General features: G+C 39.1%; 1 protein-coding gene across 1 annotated transcript in view; it reads right to left on the bottom strand.

The window, feature by feature from the left end:
• The window catches only part of si:ch211-281l24.3 (uncharacterized), a gene marked incomplete at its 3' end in the record, with an annotated part of 50234 nt that extends 28483 nt beyond the window's left edge, over nt 1-21751 (bottom strand). The window contains exons 1-16 of the mRNA XM_057350570.1: nt 21303-21751; nt 16471-16545; nt 16190-16309; nt 15881-15988; nt 15666-15773; nt 15451-15558; nt 15236-15343; nt 15036-15128; nt 9820-9900; nt 9290-9719; nt 8439-8546; nt 8279-8342; nt 8085-8177; nt 4372-6333; nt 4123-4279; nt 1281-1697 (exon numbers count right to left, since the gene is read on the bottom strand). Of these exons, the coding sequence (XP_057206553.1) occupies nt 1281-1697; nt 4123-4279; nt 4372-6333; nt 8085-8177; nt 8279-8342; nt 8439-8546; nt 9290-9719; nt 9820-9900; nt 15036-15128; nt 15236-15343; nt 15451-15558; nt 15666-15773; nt 15881-15988; nt 16190-16309; nt 16471-16520 (4007 nt within the window). The remainder of the gene's footprint in view (nt 1-1280; nt 1698-4122; nt 4280-4371; nt 6334-8084; nt 8178-8278; nt 8343-8438; nt 8547-9289; nt 9720-9819; nt 9901-15035; nt 15129-15235; nt 15344-15450; nt 15559-15665; nt 15774-15880; nt 15989-16189; nt 16310-16470; nt 16546-21302) is intronic.

Below are 21751 nucleotides of genomic sequence, written 5' to 3'. Positions count from 1 at the left end.
GATATTAATGTATGCCGTTTCAGCAATAAAAACTTTAATTGTTCTAAAAAGGAAACAAATTAGTTGTTTTACTCATTTTAAGAGACCTGTCTTATTTTCTCTTGTATATTTAGTATTGCTTTTTAATAAAGAAAAAGTACTTAGTGTCTGAATACCTGATTAATCATTGGAAAAGTCAGTAGAATACTCGATTACTAAAATAATCGATAGCTGCAGCCCCACAATATACCCTACAACATCTGGACAGACCAGGGAATTATGCAAAGATCCTGTTTGTGGACTTCAGTTCAGCATTTAACACCATCGTTCCAACACTCCTCCAGACCAAACTAAACCAGCTCTCTGTTCATAGCTCTGTCTGTCAATAGATCATCAGCTTTCTGACAGACAGGCAACAGCTAGTTAGAATTGGTAAATTCACATCCAACAGCCGTACCATCAGCACCGGTGCCCCCCAGGGATGTGTGCTCTCCCCACTGCTCTTCTCCCTGTACACCAACGACTGCACCTCTACTGACCCCTCTGTCAAGTTCCTGAAGTTTGCAGACGACACTACAGTTGTTGGCCTCATCCACGACAGGGACGAGTCTGCTTACAGAAGTGAGGTTGAGCAGCTGGCTGTCTGGTGCAGTCATAACAACCTGGAGATAAACACCTTAAAAACAGTGGAGATGATAGTGGGCTTTAGGAGAAACACCCCGGCACTCCCCCCATTCACCATCATGAACAGCACTGTGGCTGCAGTAGAGTCATTAAGGTTCCTGGGCACCACCATCTCTCAGGACCTAAAGTGGGACATTCATATTGTCAAAAAGGCCCAGCAGAGGCTGCACTTCCTTCGCCAGCTGAGGAAGTTCAACCTGCCACAGGAGCTGCTCTTACAGTTCTACTCAGCTGTCACTGAATCCGTCCTCTGCACTTCCATAACTGTCTGCTTTGGTTCAGCTGCAAAAACTGACTTCGAAGACTACAACGGATAGTCCGGACTGCTGAGCGAATCACTGGCACAACCCTCCCCAATCTACAAGAACTGTACTCATCCAGAGTGAGTAAAAGAACTCGCAAAATCACTCTGGACCCCTCACACCCTGCACACTTTCTCTTTGAACTGCTGCCGTCTGGTCGGCGCTACAGAGCACTGAGCACCAAAACAGCCAGACATAGGAAAAGTTTCTTCCCTCAGGCATCTACCTCATGAACAGTTAAATGTTCTACTGTGCAATAAAAACACGTGCAATACACAACTATATACTCGTATTTATTATACAGAAGACTCTCACCTGAGTTGTGAGATGTACGGCAGACACTGGAGGAATCCTCTCACTTCACTCTCTTCATGTGTCCAGTCTATCAGCTCTACTGGTTTCTTCTCTGTTTGGAGTTTCAGCACTTCTAGGAGGATGGAGCTCTTTCTCTCTGAGAGGTTTATTCTCCAGACTTCAGGAGATGACTGATGATATATTGACTGTAATGCTGGTAGGACACTCCTGCCTGTTTGACTCTCATAGTCCTTCACATGTGAACACAGATCCAGCAGAAAATCACATTTTCCATAATCAACAGATGACAGCAGCATCCTCACGGTTGTTTCTATGGTCTCTTTCTGACAGAGAGCAGCTTGCAGAAACAAATTCTTTATAAATAATCTCTTGCTTTTTTTCCACAGTTCAGATGATTCATATGATGGTTCACTAAATCTAAACAGAGCAAACAGGTTTTTGTTAGTCATGACCAAAGACAATTTAAGTGTAAAGGGTGGCAGCTGGACTGTAAAGTTAGATATCAATCTAAAAAAATTAAACAGGACAGACATTTTACATTTTTAAAACGAATTAACAATAACCACTGAGGATGAAGCGATGTCTGACCACCCATTAAGGCTGCTTCATCCATGGATTAAAGTTCTCCGTCGCTACGACGGATTTCGTCAATTGCAGAGTACCAGCCTGTCCTTAATGTCTTACATTCACTTTTCATAATGTTGTTAACCCTTTGACGCATACAATCACACCGGTATGATTAGAACATTACGCACTTTGGCTGGCACTGAGCCAGAGACAGACTCAGTCACATATCACAACTACGCAGTGCTTTCAACCACATCATGTTTAATTTAGCCTTCAGACATATACACGTGCCTACAAGCACAAATTACATTTAGAGATTGTATAATACACATTGATGTCTAAGGAAGCGGTAATAACAATCTCCTCAAATGTAATTTGACGGATGTGTTTTATTCACATCAGACACAGTATCTGGAATGTAAGCAATTGTTAAGATCACTCAATTCTTCTACCAGTTCACCAGGCACTTACGTTTGTGTTTTTAAGAGAAGTGGATGAATTCACGTGATGTAAATCCGACAGATCTCAGACCGCGGCAGAAACAAACATGGCGGCGCCCGCTTATAGCTAAACTAACGCGATCATTATAAAAGTGTTTAAACAACAAAACACATTCACATGCACATATTTGCCAATCGGAATGTCAGATATTTCACGACATAGTTAACAGTTTGTGAATTTTTGGAGTAAAAGAATGTAAAAACAATGCATCAGTCATACAGTTGCTGTGGCTCTGCGGTGTGTCACATGATACGCAGTGCCGCGTCGCCATGGAAATGTTAAAGTGATAGGCTACCTTAACGGTCGCCTTGGAAAAGCTAGTCAAACACTCTAACTAGTCACTGTAGCTAGTCAAACACTGAAACTAGTCATGTAGCTTGTCAAACACTGAAACGGGTGTCAGGTGTAGCCAAGCTTCAGGAATATGGTTTCACAGCCAAAAGGCAGAAAAAGTGAAAAGCACTCTGGAGACAAATACAAACAACATTTTGGTCTTTCCTGGTTCTTTTATTTTGTTCTTTTTTCTGTTAATTATTAAGAGTTTCAGAAAACATTGTTTGGTCTTATAAGATAAATAAAAAAATGCACTGAAAAGTTATAGATGGTTGATTATTTGTCTAGGTAAGTATACTTTTTTCATAGATTAAAAATAGCTTTTAAAATACGCAAACTGGCAATAATACGTAAAGGGGTTCAAAACATCTCCCTTTAAAACGCTATTGGTTTTGACTATTTAGATAAAGTGTCTGTTAAAGGAATATGACTTGGCCTGAAAAAAAATCAGTCCGAAGAAATTTTTTCACTTTAATCCATGTTCATCTAAACATTTAGCAAATATGAGCAGAAAAAGAGATTTTATTTATTTAAAGATGGCAACAATTAAGCTATAATAAACTCAACTCAAAGATGACAGTAATGCAGTTAAGTTAGACTCTCACCTGAGCTGTGAGATGTACGGCAGACACTGGAGGAATCCTCTCACTTCACTCTCTTCATGTGTCCAGTCTATCAGCTCTACTGGTTTCTTCTCTGTTTGGAGTTTCAGCACTTCTAGGAGGATGGAGCTCTTTCTCTCTGAGAGGTTTATGATCCAGACTTCAGGAGATTACTGATGATATATTGACTGTAATGCTGGTAGGACACTTCTGCCTGTTTCACTCTCATAGTTCTTCACATGTGAACACTGATCCAGCAGAAAATCACACCGTTTAATCTGATACCAAAAATAATCATCATCACAGGGGAAAGTTGTGTAGCTGCACACAGATGTTAATAGTTCAGTGTAGTTCTTCTCTTTATCTGTGTCACATTCTGATGCTGCAACACTCAGATTCATCAGAAACTGGAATGATGACTTTTTCTTTTCTTCTTTTTTCAAAGTGTCTTTGCAAAATCTACAGAAACAGAGACGTGATCTGTTTAGATTGTCAAAAAAAGTAATTCATCAAACGAGGCGCCACCTTTGATGTTCTCAGTCAAAAATGACAGAAAAGCCCAGGAGGATTAAATATGGAATGTATGGTGCAAATTCAGGCAGGTTATACACACACAAAGTGATTATTATGTTTCAGCCTCTTCTGGCTATACAGCATGAATCTGCTGTCACTGTTAGGAATGGTTTCATAAGAATTTCAATTGAACAATTCACATTTACAGTACACATACTGTAACTATCCCTTTTTATATACACAAAATTAGAAAGAAAAACTGAAATATTTACAAAATTGGTAACAGTGAAGCTATAAAAACTGTACTTGTATTACTGGAGTAGTACCTGAGTTGTGAGATGTACGGCAGACACTGGAGGAATCCTCTCACTTCACTCTCTTCGTGTGTCCAGTCTATCAGCTCTACTGGTTTCTTCTCTGTTTGGAGTTTCAGCACTTCTAGGAGGATGGAGCTCTTTCTCTCGGAGAGGTTTATGATCCAGACTAAAGAGAATAATGGAATCATGAGTGATTACAATGAACTAAAGGTAAAGGTTAAGTGTTAGTTTCATTTTTTCATATTCAGTATCTCTCACCATCCACAGGTACAGCTGTTTCCTCACTGGGTTTGCTGGTGATTTGCTCATAGACAGCAGAGACTCTGACTCTATAACAGGTGCTGTGAGGTGTAGTTAGAGCATACTCACACTGAGGTCCTTGTGTTTGTACTGAGGACCAGCCCTCCAGACCTGCTTCTTTATACTCAACCATATAGTGCAGAACTGGACAATCTTCATCTGCTTTAGCTTTTAACCACTCAACTCTGAGAGTGTCTTTGCTCAGTTTAGTAACAGATGGTTGTCCTGGTCTTGCTACCATAGATGTTTTAAAGGAAATTAGCCAGCTAAAATTGCTCATACTCTGGTTGTAACAAACTGCATATCTGAGCTGATATTCTGTGTCTGGTTCTAAACCGGACAAAACACATTTTCCTTTAAAAGTGTCAGTGTAGACAGTGGTCTGTTTCCACGTGTTTATTTCATCATCAACCACAACTTGATATTCCACTACATATCTCTCAATGTCTTTTTTCTCCAGATGACTCCACGTCATGGACACACTTTTGTGTTTTATTTGAGCTATCTGAGCAACATCTGGTTTCACTGCAAACTCCATGTTTCTGCTCACAATCCTCCCAGCATAATAAAACTGTACAGAACATTCAGGAAAACCAGCATTAGGAACAGATGCAGCGATGAATCTGGTTTGTTCTGAATCATCATTTGCCTCTTTAGCAGCAACATACAGCTGTATGTCAACAAGCACTTTCTGACTGATTTTAACAGGCTTGAACTGGTGTGAATCTGTTGCTGTAATGTGATCAGATTCAGTGTGCTGCTTTAGAGCTGTGAGGAATGAATCTTCAACATCTGGTAAGGTAAGATTGAGACACATCACTCTGGTTATCTGAGGGTGATTTATGATCTGCTGAAACTCTGTCTGTGATTTCACAAGAGTGATGTCTGCAGCTTTACAGTCATTGAGTATCTTCAGCTCAGTGTCTTTATTCTCCAGCCACTGGGAGATGTTCTCTGCATTGAATGGTGATCTCTCATGTCGCTGTAGAAGAAGCTGAAGTCTCATTTCTTCTTCCTCTTCTTTAACTTGAATGTCTTCAGCAATTGCTGCGATTTTGTCTTGAAAATCTGCTTGGTGTTTCTGCAGAAGCTCTGAAAACTCAACAAGGTTATCTTTCAGACCAGGAAACCAAATAATCACACTTAGATTATCTGGGCTTGTCATAAAATCCTGACATGTTCTGGTCTGTTTATTCATTTGGTCTAGGACGTTCTCAACTCTAAGCATCAAGCTTTTACTGACGCCATTCAGAGCCGCACATGCAGGCGTCTTGTTCAGTTTCTTCAGAGGGTAGAGCCAGACCTTCAGAGGAACTGCTTTCTCACACCCAAGCAGTTTTGTCAGAGAACTATAGATCTCCACAGCTTTATTAAAAGGCACTGGACTCTTCCAGTCACCCACATCAATATACACACTACACTTGTAAAAACTACTATTATCTCTTTCAGTGTTTGTTAAGCTTGAGAGTATTTCTTGCTCACAGGACGTGGACATCAACTTCATGATAACATGTTTCATTTCTGTAAATGTCTCTGTGCCGAATCTTTCATTATCAAACACAAAGAAGGCTTGGGCTCCGTAGCTCACAGCTATTATCACATGTGTAGCTGTGGTTGAATGAATGAGTGATGGAGAAACTCCTTCCTGTAGCAGTGTTTGGCTGATCGTGTCCAGTCTGGTGGTGGTTTTGTAGTGCAGTGTTACTCGATGCTCAGACTGAACTGGGTGATTCAGAAAAGCTGCAGCTCCATTCACTTCTAACTGTCCATGAAGCACTCTTGTTCTTAACACTGAAGACATTTCAAGGGCTCTGAATCTGTCCTGGAGGGAGTCGCCATCCAGAACCTTCACATCTGTTTGAGGCCGAGGCAGAGACACTCTCATTGAGGCCGTAATGTTGTTATTCCATAGTGAAGAAGCTGAAAACAATAACAGATTATTACTCAAAAGTGAACCAATGAAAGCATCTCTCATTGTTTTTCTTAAAGAAACACTGTTTTACATTTAAAAGAACAATTATTATGTTCATGAGAAAGTTCATTATTTCATATTTTTAGGGTCTGTTAGAATGACTTTAAAGTTTAATAAAAATATATATTTTTTGCCTCAGTGGGTGTTGCTGAACTTTGATGCAAGATGATTTAACATTACAGGGAATATCAGAGAGTTAGTCAACAATCTCAAATTCAATCTGCATTTCAACCATCAGTAGCATTGAAATCAATAAATAATAATCCATACTGATCCTGAAGTGCCAGATAGTTCCAGCAAAGTAGGAACTGACCCATACATGCAGATCTGGCTTTATGATAATAAAGTAGGCGAGGGGGATTTAAAAGCACAATGAGCTGTTTACTCTGATATCACTTGTCATGATTCTGCCTCATCTTGTCATGTCTTTCTTGATCTTGTGGCAGAATCATGGCAGGATCCCTTGTCTAATGTGGAGAGAGACGTTTTGACCCTTTTGGCGTTCCTTACTCTCTCTCTCCGGTCTCGTCTCTGTTCCCGCCCTCTCGTTTCCTCATTAGTAATTGTTAATGATTTCATGCCACGCACCTGTCCCTTCTTGATTTGGTTCCCTTTAAGAAGCCCTCGTGTCTATTGTCTTGTGCTCGTTCGTTGTGCTTACCTGTGTGCTTGTACCTCTGTACTTCGGTGCATGTTCTCTTGTTCTCTGTGGATATTGATTCATCTTTCCCGGTGGATTATTCCGCCAAGCCAAGCCAAGCCAAGTCAAGTCAAGTCAAGTCAAGTCAAGTCTTAGTAAGTGTTTAGTTTAGTTCATGTCTAGTGTTGTTTAAGTCTAGTGTTAGTTAGTAGTCTACGTCCTGTTTTGCTTATTATCCTGTTTTCTCGTTTGTACCCCATCGTGGGTTTTTGTTTTGTTTTATGCTTAATAAACCCTATTTGTTAACTCCTTATATCGCTGCCTGCAATTGGGTTCTTCTCTCCCCGTGACAATCGCTCTCATATGACAATGATTTCATAAGCGGCTTGGTCTGTGAAGCGCATATGAAGTTAAACACCCCTAATAAGCCACAAACTGAACATTACGTTGGATTCCGTTGTGCTGAGAGAGATTGCTTTGTTTATGTTTACTTAAAAGCAGTCGCATCGTAATGATGAAAGCATGCTCGGCTGCGGATGGTAAAGTACAACGTGAACGCAGGCCAGCGGGGGAGCGGGGAGGGGGGACAAGCTCGACCTGATTTTGCCAAGTGGTTGATGTCCTTAGGGCAACATATTTTGTTGACCTAAGGACATTTTTATAAATAAAAAATCAGGAGAGCCGGGGGGACAATCTCGCTCGGGCACGATTGAGAGAAACCGGGCTAAATGTGAGTACGCCGTACGTCCATTTTGGGCAGAGTACAACATGCTATCCAAGTCTGAGGGTGGACCGAAGCAGCCAGCAGGTGGGAATTATTGAAATGTGTTATACAGCTACATAGCTACTTCAGGACTACACATCAGACATTCGCTGTATTCCAATAAAAAGAGATTTTTGTTCAAGACAATAACTCCCTTTGGTGGGGACATTTTAGCTTGGGTTTTGTAACAGATCAGATACTGTATGTTTTTAAAACTAAAGGAACAGTAAAACCAAAAAAAGCATAATAATGAATTTGAAGAAAATGATTGCCTCTTAAAATATGTAAAGTCGTACTTTGACTGTAAGAATCACTTTTTGTGTCATATAACATTCCAAGGCTCAAGGGGCGACCAAGAGCAGCCACCTCAATAATGTCTGAGGGGAAATCTAAAAATGACATGAAAAATTAAACATGCAAAGATTCTCTTAAAACAAATTGCCATTCAAAGATGATAAAGTTATAAAAATATAGCATGATATTCACTCACCATTACAATGAATTTCAAATCCTTTACACAAACGTTTTGCTTGTGCATCCTTTTCTTTCAAGGTCTGTGAAAGAAAAGATTAATTCAAATAACAAACATTTGAAACTTTAAAAACAACATCTTACATGATCAAAATGTGGCTCATAAACTTTGTAGTTACCGATTTCAGTTTACTTAGTCTAGCTGTCAACCTTTTGTTCTCCCCCTGAATTTTTTTCTCAGCTGTGGACATTGTATTAATCTCACTGTCACAAAATATACTGCAAGGCTAAACAAACAAAAGAAAATGACAATAATATTAGTAACACTACAATAAGGCTGCATTTGCTAACATAATTTAAAGAGGAACTCCACAGAAAAATGAATGAATTCTGTCATGACTTAGTCACTCGTCCGAAATGCCTAGGACATCCATTCTTCTTCGCAAAGTAAATGACATGGTTTTTAATGAGGTTCAGGAGCATTCTGACTCCCGCCCATAGTCAGCAACGCAACTGGCATTCTGTGCTTTGAAAGTCAGTTGCGTTGCTGTCAATGGCCTGGAGTCAGAAAGCTCCCGAAAATCATTAAAAACAAATTAATTTGCGTTGCGAAGAAGAACGGATGTCCTAGACTTGTCAAACAACTTGAGGGTGAGTTATTCATTCCTTTTTTTTGGCTAAAGTTCCCCTCTAATGCATTAGCTATCATGACATAACAATAAACAATACTTCTACAGCATTTATAAATGCTGAAGAAAACTGTATTGCTTATTTTTAGTTCATGTTAGTTAATGCATTTACTAATGTTAACCAAAAAAACTTTTTGTAAGTGTATTGTAAAACAAAAAGCATTTATTCATACATTAAGTGATGCATTAAAATTTGTAGACTTGTTCACAATTCTAAAAGTAATTAAGAATTAAGAAATACATCATGTAATATGTAATTGACACATAATAACAAAAAAGTCAAACACCACTTATGTAACAAATTAGTTAAAGACAAATAATGGCAGAAGTTTCATAATCACCTCAACCAGGTTGTGTCTCTGCAGTGCTGGTACAGTGTAGTGTTGTCTGATGTGAGTCTCACAGTAAGACACACAGCAGGTCAAACAGGATTTAACAGCTTTGAGCTCCATGTCAGAGCAGATATCACAGGACACATCTTCAGGCCCAGCATAACAGTGAGCTGGAAGAGCAGGACTAAATCCAGCCCGCTTCAGTTCCTCTATCAGTTTAGCTAAAGCCAGATTTACATTTAACACAGGACGATCTCTGAACCTCTTTCTGCACTGAGGACAAGCGTAACATTCAGCTTGAGTTGGTTTGTTCCAGTAGATCTCAATGCAGTGTTTACAGTAACTGTGTCCACAGGGGATAGAAACTGGATTCTTAAAGACTTCTGTGCACACTGAACATCTGTAGTGATCCTCTGTCAAAAGAGTGGCTGAAAATGTGCTGCAGAAATGGGTGTGATATTGATGTAGAAAGTGTTTAACTTAATGAATCACGACAATATAAAATATAATAAAGAATAGATGTGCCACTTCTACATTACCTAATATCTGGAGACATCACCTCCATTCGCAATAAACTGTCATGTCTATAAATTGGTTCCTTAACATTCTTCTTCATGATACTGAAAAAAACACATTAATATAAAGACTATTTATAAAAACTGATTCATTGTTTTTCAAATATGACCACTTGAAAGGGTGCTGACATAAAGTATCAAATTTCGCTTGAGCTTTTGACATATAAAGATGTCTTGGCTTAAAAGGTCCTCCTTATCAATAACAAAAGCATTTTTGTAAAAAAAACCGAATGTAAAATAGCTGGATATGTGACGTCACGGGCAGAGATATTTTTTATGATCTGCCCTACACCAGTCATCCTTGCACATGCTTCCAAAGTTATTGTTTATTTTAAACATAAGTCATGACTTATGTGCCAATTGTTATGGACCAAACAAGAATCCTACAAACTTTAAGTAACCCATTCCACTTAAATACTACTTTGCAACCAGTAGTATGATCTTTTTATCAGTGGGATTTGATTTACATTACATAGACATAAACTTGAAAAACGTGCTGATGTAAGCCACTGAGATCTGATGACACTATGTTTACACAAGCATGTCTTAGAAACAGCAGTAAATTTACTATTTAGGGTGCAAACCTCTGTTTAAAAGAGTGAAAACGATGCGTTGTTTCAATGCACAGCAGTGCCTGCGATAGTTTCCTTTAGTCGCTCTTTTTATTGTTGTATTTAGTGATTGTTTGGGTGCATCGTAACGGATTTTTGTAATTTGAACAGAATATTACTGTAATATGTACAGTATAATACTGCAAAATGTGCAAAGGATTATTGGAAAATAGATGCTCACTACTGTAATTCTTCTCTACTGTAAATCGATGCCGTGAAAACTCACCAATGACAAGGGAGATTTCTTTTCAAGTTTTTTTTCCGTTTGGTGGGAGTGGCAAACAAAGGAGGAATAACTCAACAAAAAATCTTAGTATTACTTCTGTAATTATTTTATGTAAACTGAGATATTATAAAATGCATTTCCTTGTTAACAACAAACAAACATTAGTTGAGCAAACTGAGAGTTATTAAGATGTGGTTACAGGCTCCCCTCACAACCCCCCGCACCTAAAGTCAGTGAAACCCTTTCAAATAAAGTCACATTTAATTGTGTATGGCGGATTTACATGCTATTGATTAAATATCTATCTTTTGTTTTATTTAAAATGGCGAATGTTTATACGTAGATGTTTATGCATGTACCGAGTTTATATGTATACGCAAGTGTCTATGGGCCCTATTTTCACGATCTAAGCGCATGGTCTAAAGCGTAGGGCGCAAGTGCACTCAGGGCATGTCCGAATCCACTTTTGCTAGTTGAACGACAGGACAACGGTCAGAGCGCCCGGGCACATGGTCTAAACGGGTTGTTAATGTTCATATGCCCAGGCAGTCAGTGACAGAATTTGGAAACGCTGTTTTGTTCGGTCAGTTGAATGTGCTGCTGTTTTCTGCCGGTCACTGCACAGATAGACCAAGAGAAAGATGAAACCTCACGCTCGCGGGGGAATTGTCTTACCCTGTCAGATTTTCCTACCGCAGTGCAAAATTTAATATAATCTAAACCACATCGACAAAATAAACAGGTAGGATGATTTTACAATGCAAAATACCCTGTCAGATAGTCCTAACATCTTAAAATAAACATAAAATAAATTTACAGCGTAAAATACCCTGTCAGATTATCCTACCAGCATAAAAGAAACATGTAGGTTTAATTTACAGCGCAGCAACACCCAATCAAATTGCACTATAGGTATTAAATAATATGTAGAATGATGTAACAACGAAAACACACTATCATATTCCCGTAGCAGTATAAAATGAACAGGTAAAATGATTTTATAGCGCAAAAAAAATGACGTAACATTGATGTGCGCATGTCTGGTAGGATAATCTGACGTGTAGGATGAAATTTCAGGACACCTGCAACATTTTTCTACCGCATAAAAGCTTTATGGTTTATCTACGCGCTTTACCTGATGAAAAAAGTCACTGTAACACTGGTTCGTGCGCGTGGCGCGCCTGTGTGTGTGCACGCGTGCCTGCGTTGCGTGTTTGTTTGGCACTTGGCGGGTCCGGAATGAATTCCCTCCCGGTCCATATCTGCAGATTAATCGTCTGCGCAATGTAGTCAAACACACCCGATATTATCGGATATCGCGATGATTTTAAAGTCGATTATCGATAATTTTTTTTAAACACATCGCCCAGCCCTAGTATCCACATGTATTTCACATGTATTTGCTTGAACATCCGATAGTATACCTATATATGAGTAATTTATATATGCGTATGCACGTGTTTTATATACTTTATGCATTCATAAGCGAAGTTTGATTTAAACCCTATACAGCGCCTCATAAATGCGGGTGGTTACACTGAAGCTTTTTAAGAAGGAAACACACAAATCTGGCCATCAAAGCACAAATAAATAAATAATTTCACTAATTTACACAGCCCAGAAAACTAAGGAAAGCATGTTTTTTTTCGTTAGAAGGGTCTTTGCACCTAATTTTGAGATAAGAGTAGTAAACTTTGTGTATAAAATCACTTTTGGACATTAGTCTTGCTAGTGGTTGACTTCTGATGGTGTAAACATGCCTTTAAAACACTAATCTAGAACTACAATATGATATTTTATGACAACAAGTTTACATATACAATTTTACATCTAATCCATATTGATTACAAAGAACGCAAGTGTTTTATGTTCTCCAGCAAGTTTTTCTAAGCGCATCGAAGCAGAGGTGTAATTCCTAGATAATAGCATCTTGTACATGACTTTGATGTTTCAAACAGGTTCGTTTTTTTAACTCTGTACATACACAACACAAGCGATCGCGCTCATAGCTCATTATCAGCATACCTTACAACATTCCCGGCCGGTTCTCCCGTCCTTGATTTCTCCCAGTAAACTCCCAGAACGTGGGTGCGAAAAGGCGGGGACTCTCCGGAGCGCTCCCCTCGGACACAGAGCTATCGCAAACGCGATTGTTGTGCCGAATTTTGACTCCCTACCAGATTACGACTCCCCTCATTGATACTGATGTTAATGGTGAATGGGGGAGTCATAAATAGGCATAAGTACTTTTTTGGCACCACACCGGCGCAAACGCTTGAGCTGTTACTTATAAGAAACAACTTAAAAAACTCGGTGATGATTTATGGTCAAACAGATATGACGATTGTCATTATGCAGCAGTGCTTGTCACACGTTGGAACTAATTACAGGCATTAACTACGTAACCAATCAGCCTGGTTGGGTATATAAACCGGTTGGGGATGCCTTTAGTCACATGGTCAAAAACCCGCCCCTACCTGGGTCGCTATGAGCAATGCAGTGTTTGACAAAATCAACACGCACAGCTTTCAAACAGCGCTTGCACAGCCTCTGTATGGTTGTCCATGTGCTTATTTACAGATTTAGGGTGGGTTGCACCAACATGGATTAAAGTAAACAGAGTTTAGAGCTAATCCAGGGTTTGTTGATCCTAGTTTTATTTTAATTCAAATGGTGTTGCACCACTTAATTTTAAACAGGGATTAACAAATCGTGGATTAAAACTTTAACCTGTATTTAAACTGTCATATGCGATTAATTTTGTCCGCCATTATGGATTTGCCGGTGTAACTAAACAGCAACAGTGTTGCACTGTCATGTAAAAAGGAAATAAACAGCTTGTGCATGTAAATGAAATGTAATTTTGCTATTTAAAACCTCTCTCTGGATAATTCGTTGATCATCCATAAACACATTTCAGAAGCCGTGAGGGATATGACAGCGCACAATTTTTAAATTTTCACAATTTTATCCAAAGCGACTTACATTGCATTATACTATACACTTGTTTCTGACTATGTGCAATCCCCTGGGAACGAACCCATGACCTTAGCGTTGCTAGCGCAATGCTCTAACCACTGAGCCACAGGAAAGCACAGTTCAGCCGCATCATTATCCTCCAGCTCGTGACTGGAGCAGTACGGGAATCACGAGCAGGTGGACCTCTTCGGTTGATGCCGCGAACGGCACCGGTAGGTGATTGCATTTCTGGGGGTCGTGTTCCGGTCATGTTCTGGGGCTGTTTGCGGCAGCACTGTCGGCTGAGGTGTGCCTGTTCGGGACCGGACTGGACCACAATTTAGACAGGGCACCCACAATACCGGTGCTGCTAAAATAACTACTCTTCTCTGGATGTCTGTCTTTTCCGTTTAATCACAGATGTTGTGCTTTTATGGATTGGATAAGAAAGCGAGGCATCTTGAACTTGACTCTTCACAGCCGACCACCCAGTTTATCAAACCGCCGTGCCCTCACTCTGTGCTGAGGTGTTTTATTTATTTCCATTTTTATTTACAATAAACACATTGCTGAAGCATGACATGACGCTTATGTTTTTGTTTCTGACTATTTTCCCACACATTTTATTATAGATGTGAGTTTTTTATTATTTAAGCCACCTCAGCAACAAGTTTAAAGTTATCCCTAATTTAGAGATAAACCAGAGTTTAAAATAATGGAGCAACAGAATTAAAGTTAATCTAGGTTTAATGTAAAATTAAAACCTGGATAAAATGATAGCTTAAATATAAACCTGATTATTTTTTAACAAGGTTTACAGTTTGGTGCATCAGAATTATTCAATAAACCTTGATTTAATCTAGATTTAAACCTAATCTTTGTTGTTGCAACCCACCCTAACTGTGTTCATATTTATATATCCAAACAGTCTAAACCAGTGACAGGTGAATTGAATCTGGTGCTTCTCCCTGCTGCACAGCATAGAGTTGATGCAGAGAGAGACAATCCCTGCACCGGAAAAGCGAGACCTTGCACTCATGTGGCAGTACTAGCGACATTTACCCACTGAATGATTTACCCAATGGAACTGAATGAAAGCTAACGTTTATCATACGCTAAGTTTGTGGTTATTTGCGTTTTCTGAACAAAAGTCGCTAAAGGGGTCGGAGAGGTTTGCTAAATCTAGTCAAAGAATTGTTGATTTAGCAACACTGGCGAGACAAATTAGTAATAAGTGGGAAACACTGCGTCACTTAAAAGCTGTAGGCGTGGCGTGGAGGATGTTTTGGTGTGTCACAGCAAAATGAATATAGTGGAAACACTGCATAATGCTTAATAATTACATTACACATGTAATAATTTAATCTAATTTCTCATAGGCCTACCTTTCTTTCAAGTTTATGGGTCGGTCCATTGAATGATCACTTTGTAGAGATGTGCAGGAGGTGGCTGGAGATGTTGTGTTATCTGGCCTCAGTCTTTAAAAGGAGAAAACATAATATCTTAAGCAATTACAACAAAAACAAGGAGTTCCAACAAGTAAAATGCTAGAATTATATAATACACTTAAAAAAGGCTTTCCTACATTTTAGTTTGTGTTCTTTCTTTCAAGTTTATGGGTCGGTCCATTGAATGATCACTTTGTAGAGATGTGCAGGAGGGGGCTGGAGATGTTGTGTTATCTGGCCTCAGTCTTTAAAAGGAGAAAACATAATATCTTAAGCAATTACAACAAAAACAAGGAGTTCCAACAAGTAAAATGCTAGAATTATATAATACACTTAAAAAAGGCTTTCCTACATTTTAGTTTGTGTTCTTTCTTTCAAGTTTATGGGTCGGTCCATTGAATGATCACTTTGTAGAGATGTGCAGGAGGGGGCTGGAGATGTTGTGTTATCTGGCCTCAGTCTTTAAAAGGAGAAAACATAATATCTTAAGCAATTACAACAAAAACAAGGAGTTCCAACAAGTAAAATGCTAGAATTATATAATACACTTAAAAAAGGCTTTCCTACATTTTAGTTTGTGTTCTTTCTTTCAAGTTTATGGGTCGGTCCATTGAATGATCACTTTGTAGAGATGTGCAGGAGGGGGCTGGAGATGTTGTGTTATCTGGCCTCAGTCTTTAAAAGGAGAAAACATAATATCTTAAGCAATTACAACAAAAACAAGGAGTTCCAACAAGTAAAATGCTAGAATTATATAATACACTTAAAAAAGGCTTTCCTACATTTTAGTTTGTGTTCTTTCTTTCAAGTTTATGGGTCGGTCCATTGAATGATCACTTTGTAGAGATGTGCAGGAGGGGGCTGGAGATGTTGTGTTATCTGGCCTCAGTCTTTTAATGGAGGGAACATAATATTCAAAGCAATTACAAGAGATGCATGCAGTTCCAGCAGGTAACATACTAAAATTATGTAAACATGTACTGTATGTAAAAATGTTTATTTAATAGTTCAAAGTTCTTACATGTTCATCCAATAAATTCGGTTAATCTCCTTTAAATATTGTGTGGTTACAATGTTTGCTAATATCATACCTTTTATTTTTTCTTTTGCGTGGAGTTCTGTCCTTAAGTTGTTTTGGTTGATGGATTGACTGGTCACTTTGTGGAGGCAGGCAGGAGGGGGCTGGAGATGTTGCTTCAACCGGTTTAATCCTTTTGGAAAAAAACACTTCTTAAACACTGTGCAGTACTGTGTGTACTGTCAGGAAAATACTTCTTAACATGTCTCTTTTTTATGTGAAACTTTTGTTCTTTAGTTCACAAGAAAGCCAGGCATATAAAACTACCTACTATATTAAGTGAAATACTCTTACTGTTCACACTCCATGTTCTCCATCTCCTCATCTGAGTCTTGTGTGTCCATATCCACACTTAACAGTTACATAAATCTTCTGGGATACATTTCAAACACAACACATCGCAACACAAAATTGGTGAAAAAGGAAATAGAGAACAAGTAAATAAGATAAGCCAGTGGCTATTTGATCACACATTTTTAAGTGACCATAAATACAAGAACCAACCATGTGTTATCGTACATGTTAAATGAGCAAATTATTAGACTTGTTAGTGCTACTTCTCACACTCCCTTCTGAGGACAATTCAGGAGAAAACTGCCTAGATCAGGGGTCTCCAACCTTTTTGTAAGCGAAGGCTACCTGAACAGATAAAATCATCCAAAGGAAATACTTTCAAACTTTAAACTGTGTGATGCATAATAAATGCATTAGAATGGTCTAATGGTCTAATGGTTAGAGAGTCAGACTCGTGACCAGAAGGTTGCCGGTTCGATCCTCAGGGCCGGCGGGTAACGACTGAGATGCCCTTGAGCAAGGCACCTTACCCCTACTTGCTCCCCGGGCGCTGCAGTGATAGCTGCCCACTGCTCCAGGTGTACGTGTGTTCACCACTTGCTGTGCGTGTGTTCACTACTCTCTGGATGGGTTAAATGCAGAGGTCACATTTCGGGTAGGGGTCACCATACTTGACAAATAATTGAATTAAAATTAAATTAAATTTTGTTTTGAACTGTTTACATTTATTAAAGCGGGGCCATCCTTTGGAATTATGTCATCACGTTATGACGCCATTACTTATTTTAAACAGAAGTTTTCTGCTAAAACACCACTTGCAGTTGATTCTGTGCAGCGTTCTGCTGCGGCCCGTTTTGCAAGAGCACCATTCACAATGTTTAACAAATATTACATATTTGTTCAAAATATTCGTTAATGTAAATACCGACTTCAATACCCTGGACTGCAAGATACATTTCTGTCATGATAACTCTCGGAGGGTTTAGCATGGTAGTGTGCATGACATATAAATGTATTTGGTCTTGGCGGAATAGATCTGCTACACTGCTACTGCGGCGGAGCAAGTAAGGAGACTTGCTACTGCCAATACATCCACAACATGCTGCTGTGTGCATATAAGGAATGCTGCTGCTGCACATATAACATATGAATAAACCCCATGCTTACGTGGTCACCTTTAATAAATGCGCTGCTTTCGGAGGTAAATGCCTGCTCGTTAGGAACGCCGCTGTGTAAGACTGTTATGGGAGGTAATACCGAACCACTTTCATTTCAGACTTTGGCTAAAGGATTTTAGAACAGCATTACAGATGGTGTACGAGACCAGACCGTTGGTTAGTCCAGTTATGCCGTCAATTGAGGAAAGGCACATACATTTTTGGATGCGCATCGAGGAATTTATTCAGTAAATGTGTTTATATCGTATTTAATTGCACTCATCTTCTTGTCGGATAAAAATGTATACCACGTTGGAGACCACTGACCTAGATACTATATATACTGACATAGCCACGGGAAGTGGGCTAAAGAAAAACTGAAACAGTGTCAAAAATAAATAAATAAAGGCAGACACTATTTGCATTAGGTCCGTCCACCAATATGTGATTGGAATAGAGAAAGTGAACGACGCTATTTCACACAACTACTCCAGTGTCGTAAAGTTATAAGTCTGCGTGGCACAAGAGACCGGGGTTCTAATCCAACTCTTGCTGAAATAAAATATCTGTGTGAAGAGCTGTCTGCACTTCTGTTTCATAATTCATGACAGATTTACACTGTTATTATTGCATAATGTTTAACAACGAGGTGCAAATAGTAACGTCATCTGCCACTATTTATAAGTATCAATAGCATCTACTTAATCCAAAGAAAATACAGCTATTTTCGGTTAGTGTAAAAAGCATTGCTGACTTGGGCGGGCTATTTGTACTCCGTGTAAATAGACACTCCGTAAATGAAAATGTTTTATCAAAAATAGACTTGTCTATTCACTAATATCCATTGAAAACATTAATAACGTTACTGTTTTGTTTTAATAACGTTACTGTTACAATGACAACACAAGTCTCTCATGACCTCACGGCGTTAGTGAAGAAATGGCGCAAAAACTCATTTCAGACTTTTTTTTCCTGAACATTAATGTCCTCATGCAGGACTTCATCAGCGTCAACCCAGAAAGAAAGGCCACGTTTGTTGTTATAAAATGAGCATTAATAAATGGCTACAACAGTATAACTCAAAGCACAAGTTATTAAAAATTACAATATGATGTACTCATATAATATAATAATAATAATTTTAATTAAAACGGGTTACACCAGAAAGCATTACCAATTTTATTAGATAACTCAAATTAAATGACAGCAGGAGACATTTAATTCTATTAGGTCATACATGAAATGCAAGTTTAACTATATTATATAGCTTAATTTTTGTTAACAGATGTAAGAAATCAAAATGTCACTTGTTCAAATACTAACACATAGCTAAGGCAAGGTAATACACTAATCATTAGGTAAGACAGGTAGTAAAACAGGTAATCTGTAGGTTACTGCATGTAGGCTAGTACATGTTAAAAGTGACCAATCAAATGAGCGGAGACATCTGCCATTGTCCCGCCTCCAAAGTCTCAGAAGTCAACTCGACAAGCGAGCAAGTGTTGAGCAGTTGCGAGAGCATAGAGAATTGCTTGCGCGCACGTCAAAGCAAAGAAATGCGTTTTCGCAGGGATTATTTTCCGTGCGCGGATACTGTTCAGCACGCTCTTGGAGCATAAATGCACTCTCGCGAGAGTGTGTTTACGCTCGTGGAACTGTTCTGCTTGCTAAAATCACGCGCGCGAGTTTTGGGTCTGAATAATCGCCATAGGTTTGGTTTATTATAGGTTGATGTTTGGGTGGTTAAACTGCCGCCGCGCAGCTAGTTTTGTACAACAGATAGTGCTTTGACTATAGGCCTACATATAACATGCGTTTATTGTCATGATTCTGTCCTATCCTGTCATGCTAAACCTGCCCCCAACCAGTCCCCCCGGACTCTGCGCTCTCGAGCGCCTCCCCCAGGGACTAAGACTGTCCCCCCATGGATTTTATGGTTCCCCTCCCCCCCTCCCTTGTTTGTTATTTTTATTATCCTAACCCGTTTGTCATTCTTGCTTGTCTGCCCCTAGTTATGTTTACCATGTGTTGTTGGATTTTGTCTGTCACCCAGTCGGTCTTGTCCTGTTAGTCTACCCCTTGGTTAACACCTGGGGGTGTTCATTAAGGGGGGGCTTCTGTCATGATTCTGTCCCATCCTGTCATGCCTTTCTTGGTCTTGTGGCAGAGTCATGGCAAAGCATTAGGTTATATTTGGAGAGAGTTATTTTGACCCTTTCGCCTTCCGTAGACTCTCTCTCCGTGTGGTGTCTTTAAGCCCCGCCCTCTCGTTCCCTCGTTAGCTTCCCCTTAGTGTTTGATCCTTGTCACCTGCCCGTCACCCTCCCTGTGTTGTCATCCTTCATTTGTATTCCCCTTTAAAAAGCCCTCGTGTCTATTGTCTTGTGCTCGTTCATTGTGTATTCATGCTGTGTATTGCTGTCGTGCTTCTATGTATTGAGATGTGCTTGTGAGTATTAACCTGCCTTGTGTTTACCTTACCTGACCGTGTCTTGCCCTGCCTTGTGTTTTGACGTTGTGTTGGGTTTAGTTTCTTTGTTATTGTTGTCCTGCTGCTTTTTGCCCCCACGTGGGAAGTATTTTGGTTTCTGTTTTTTTATATATTAGTCTTGTCCTCGTTACCCCCTCGTGGGTGTTTTGTTTGTTGAAATAAACCTCTGTTAACCCCTTCACCGCTGCTGCCTGCGCTTGGGTTCTTCCACCACAATCCGTTTGTTTTTATGCTGTATCCTATAATCAGTGTTGGGTGTAACTAGTTACTAAGTAATTAGTTACTGTAATTTAATTACTTTTCCCTTGAAAAAGTAAAGTAAGGGATTACTCTTATTTTTCTGTAATTTAATTACAGTTACTTTTGATGTAATTAAACTAAATACTTTGTGTAATATGTGTGTGCAATAGTGGAATTGACATCAAAATTCAAAGTCTAACTTTAAAATCTGTGCTTTAATGTATAATTCTCACATTTGTATACTTTGGTCAGTTAATAAGAGTACTTTATGGAGTTTAATATTATTTATTTGAATGAATTAAAAGAGCCTTTCATGCCTATCCTTGAATCACTTAACTAATCAAGGTTGATGTAGGATATAGAAAGTAATTAGTAATAAGTAACTAAATACTTTTTGGAGAGAGTAATTTGTACAGTAATCTAATTACACTATTGAATATGTAATTAGTAACTAGTAATTAATTACTTTTTGAGAGTAACTTACCCAACACTGCCTATAATCACACTGACATCCTTCTTTATTCTCGGCAGCAACTAATTTTTGCCTCAGTTGTTTATTAAAATTAAACTGAGCTGCATGCAGTCATAACTTCCGCCCTGGCAAAAATAAAAAAAATCACATCACCCCTGCTCAAAATACGTTCCCGCGGCTATGTATACTGCTGTATTATTTCTCGGATATAAATCCCCAAAACATACTTAAACCATTTAACTTTTCATTCGTTTTTCAATGCTTACGAAAGTTAATGTTACCTCACTGGTTCGGTTAGCTTCCGCGTCAACCGATGGGCTTGAGAAATGTATTTATACTGTAACTTAAAACATTTTAAAAGGCAATCTAATCTACTTCGTGTTTCGAAGTATTAAAGACAAATGTTATACGTTCTGAAAAAGTTAAACTTTGAAATAACGACATGAGCTTGTCTCAATTACGTGTTACTTACCTCAAAAGTTTACTTTTACTTTCGTTTCATATCATGTTGTTGCGCAGTTCTTTCCATGCGTAGCTTTTTTGACAGTTCTGTCGCCTGCTTAATGATTTTCAGTTGATAAAGTTAAATATAACACGAAATCCACAGAGTTTATCATCGTTTATCATCGTACTTTTTGTCAGGAGGAAAAACCCGTCTTCAGGAGGAAATCACCATGTGCATGTCAGTACACGATCCGGCATGCCTGCGGGATCCGTTCTGCGCATACGTCACGGTTTCCCTACACTATAGGCTTGTTCGACGAAAGATCCGACAGGCGGATGACATCAAAGTGCCGCGAGAGCGATTCGAAAAACCATCAGAAGTTAGCCTTATAGGCTTGTTCAACTTCATACGGCGCCGCAAGAATCTGCAGACGCCTGACAAGAGCAATGCATGCAGTCTGGTTCTTCTTCTTCTGG

This window comes from Triplophysa rosa, linkage group LG14 (assembly GCF_024868665.1).
Source record: "Triplophysa rosa linkage group LG14, Trosa_1v2, whole genome shotgun sequence".
Classification (NCBI taxonomy): domain Eukaryota; kingdom Metazoa; phylum Chordata; class Actinopteri; order Cypriniformes; family Nemacheilidae; genus Triplophysa; species Triplophysa rosa.
The sequence above is the reverse complement of the archived record's forward strand: the minus strand, read 5'-3'. Positions and strand labels throughout refer to the sequence as shown.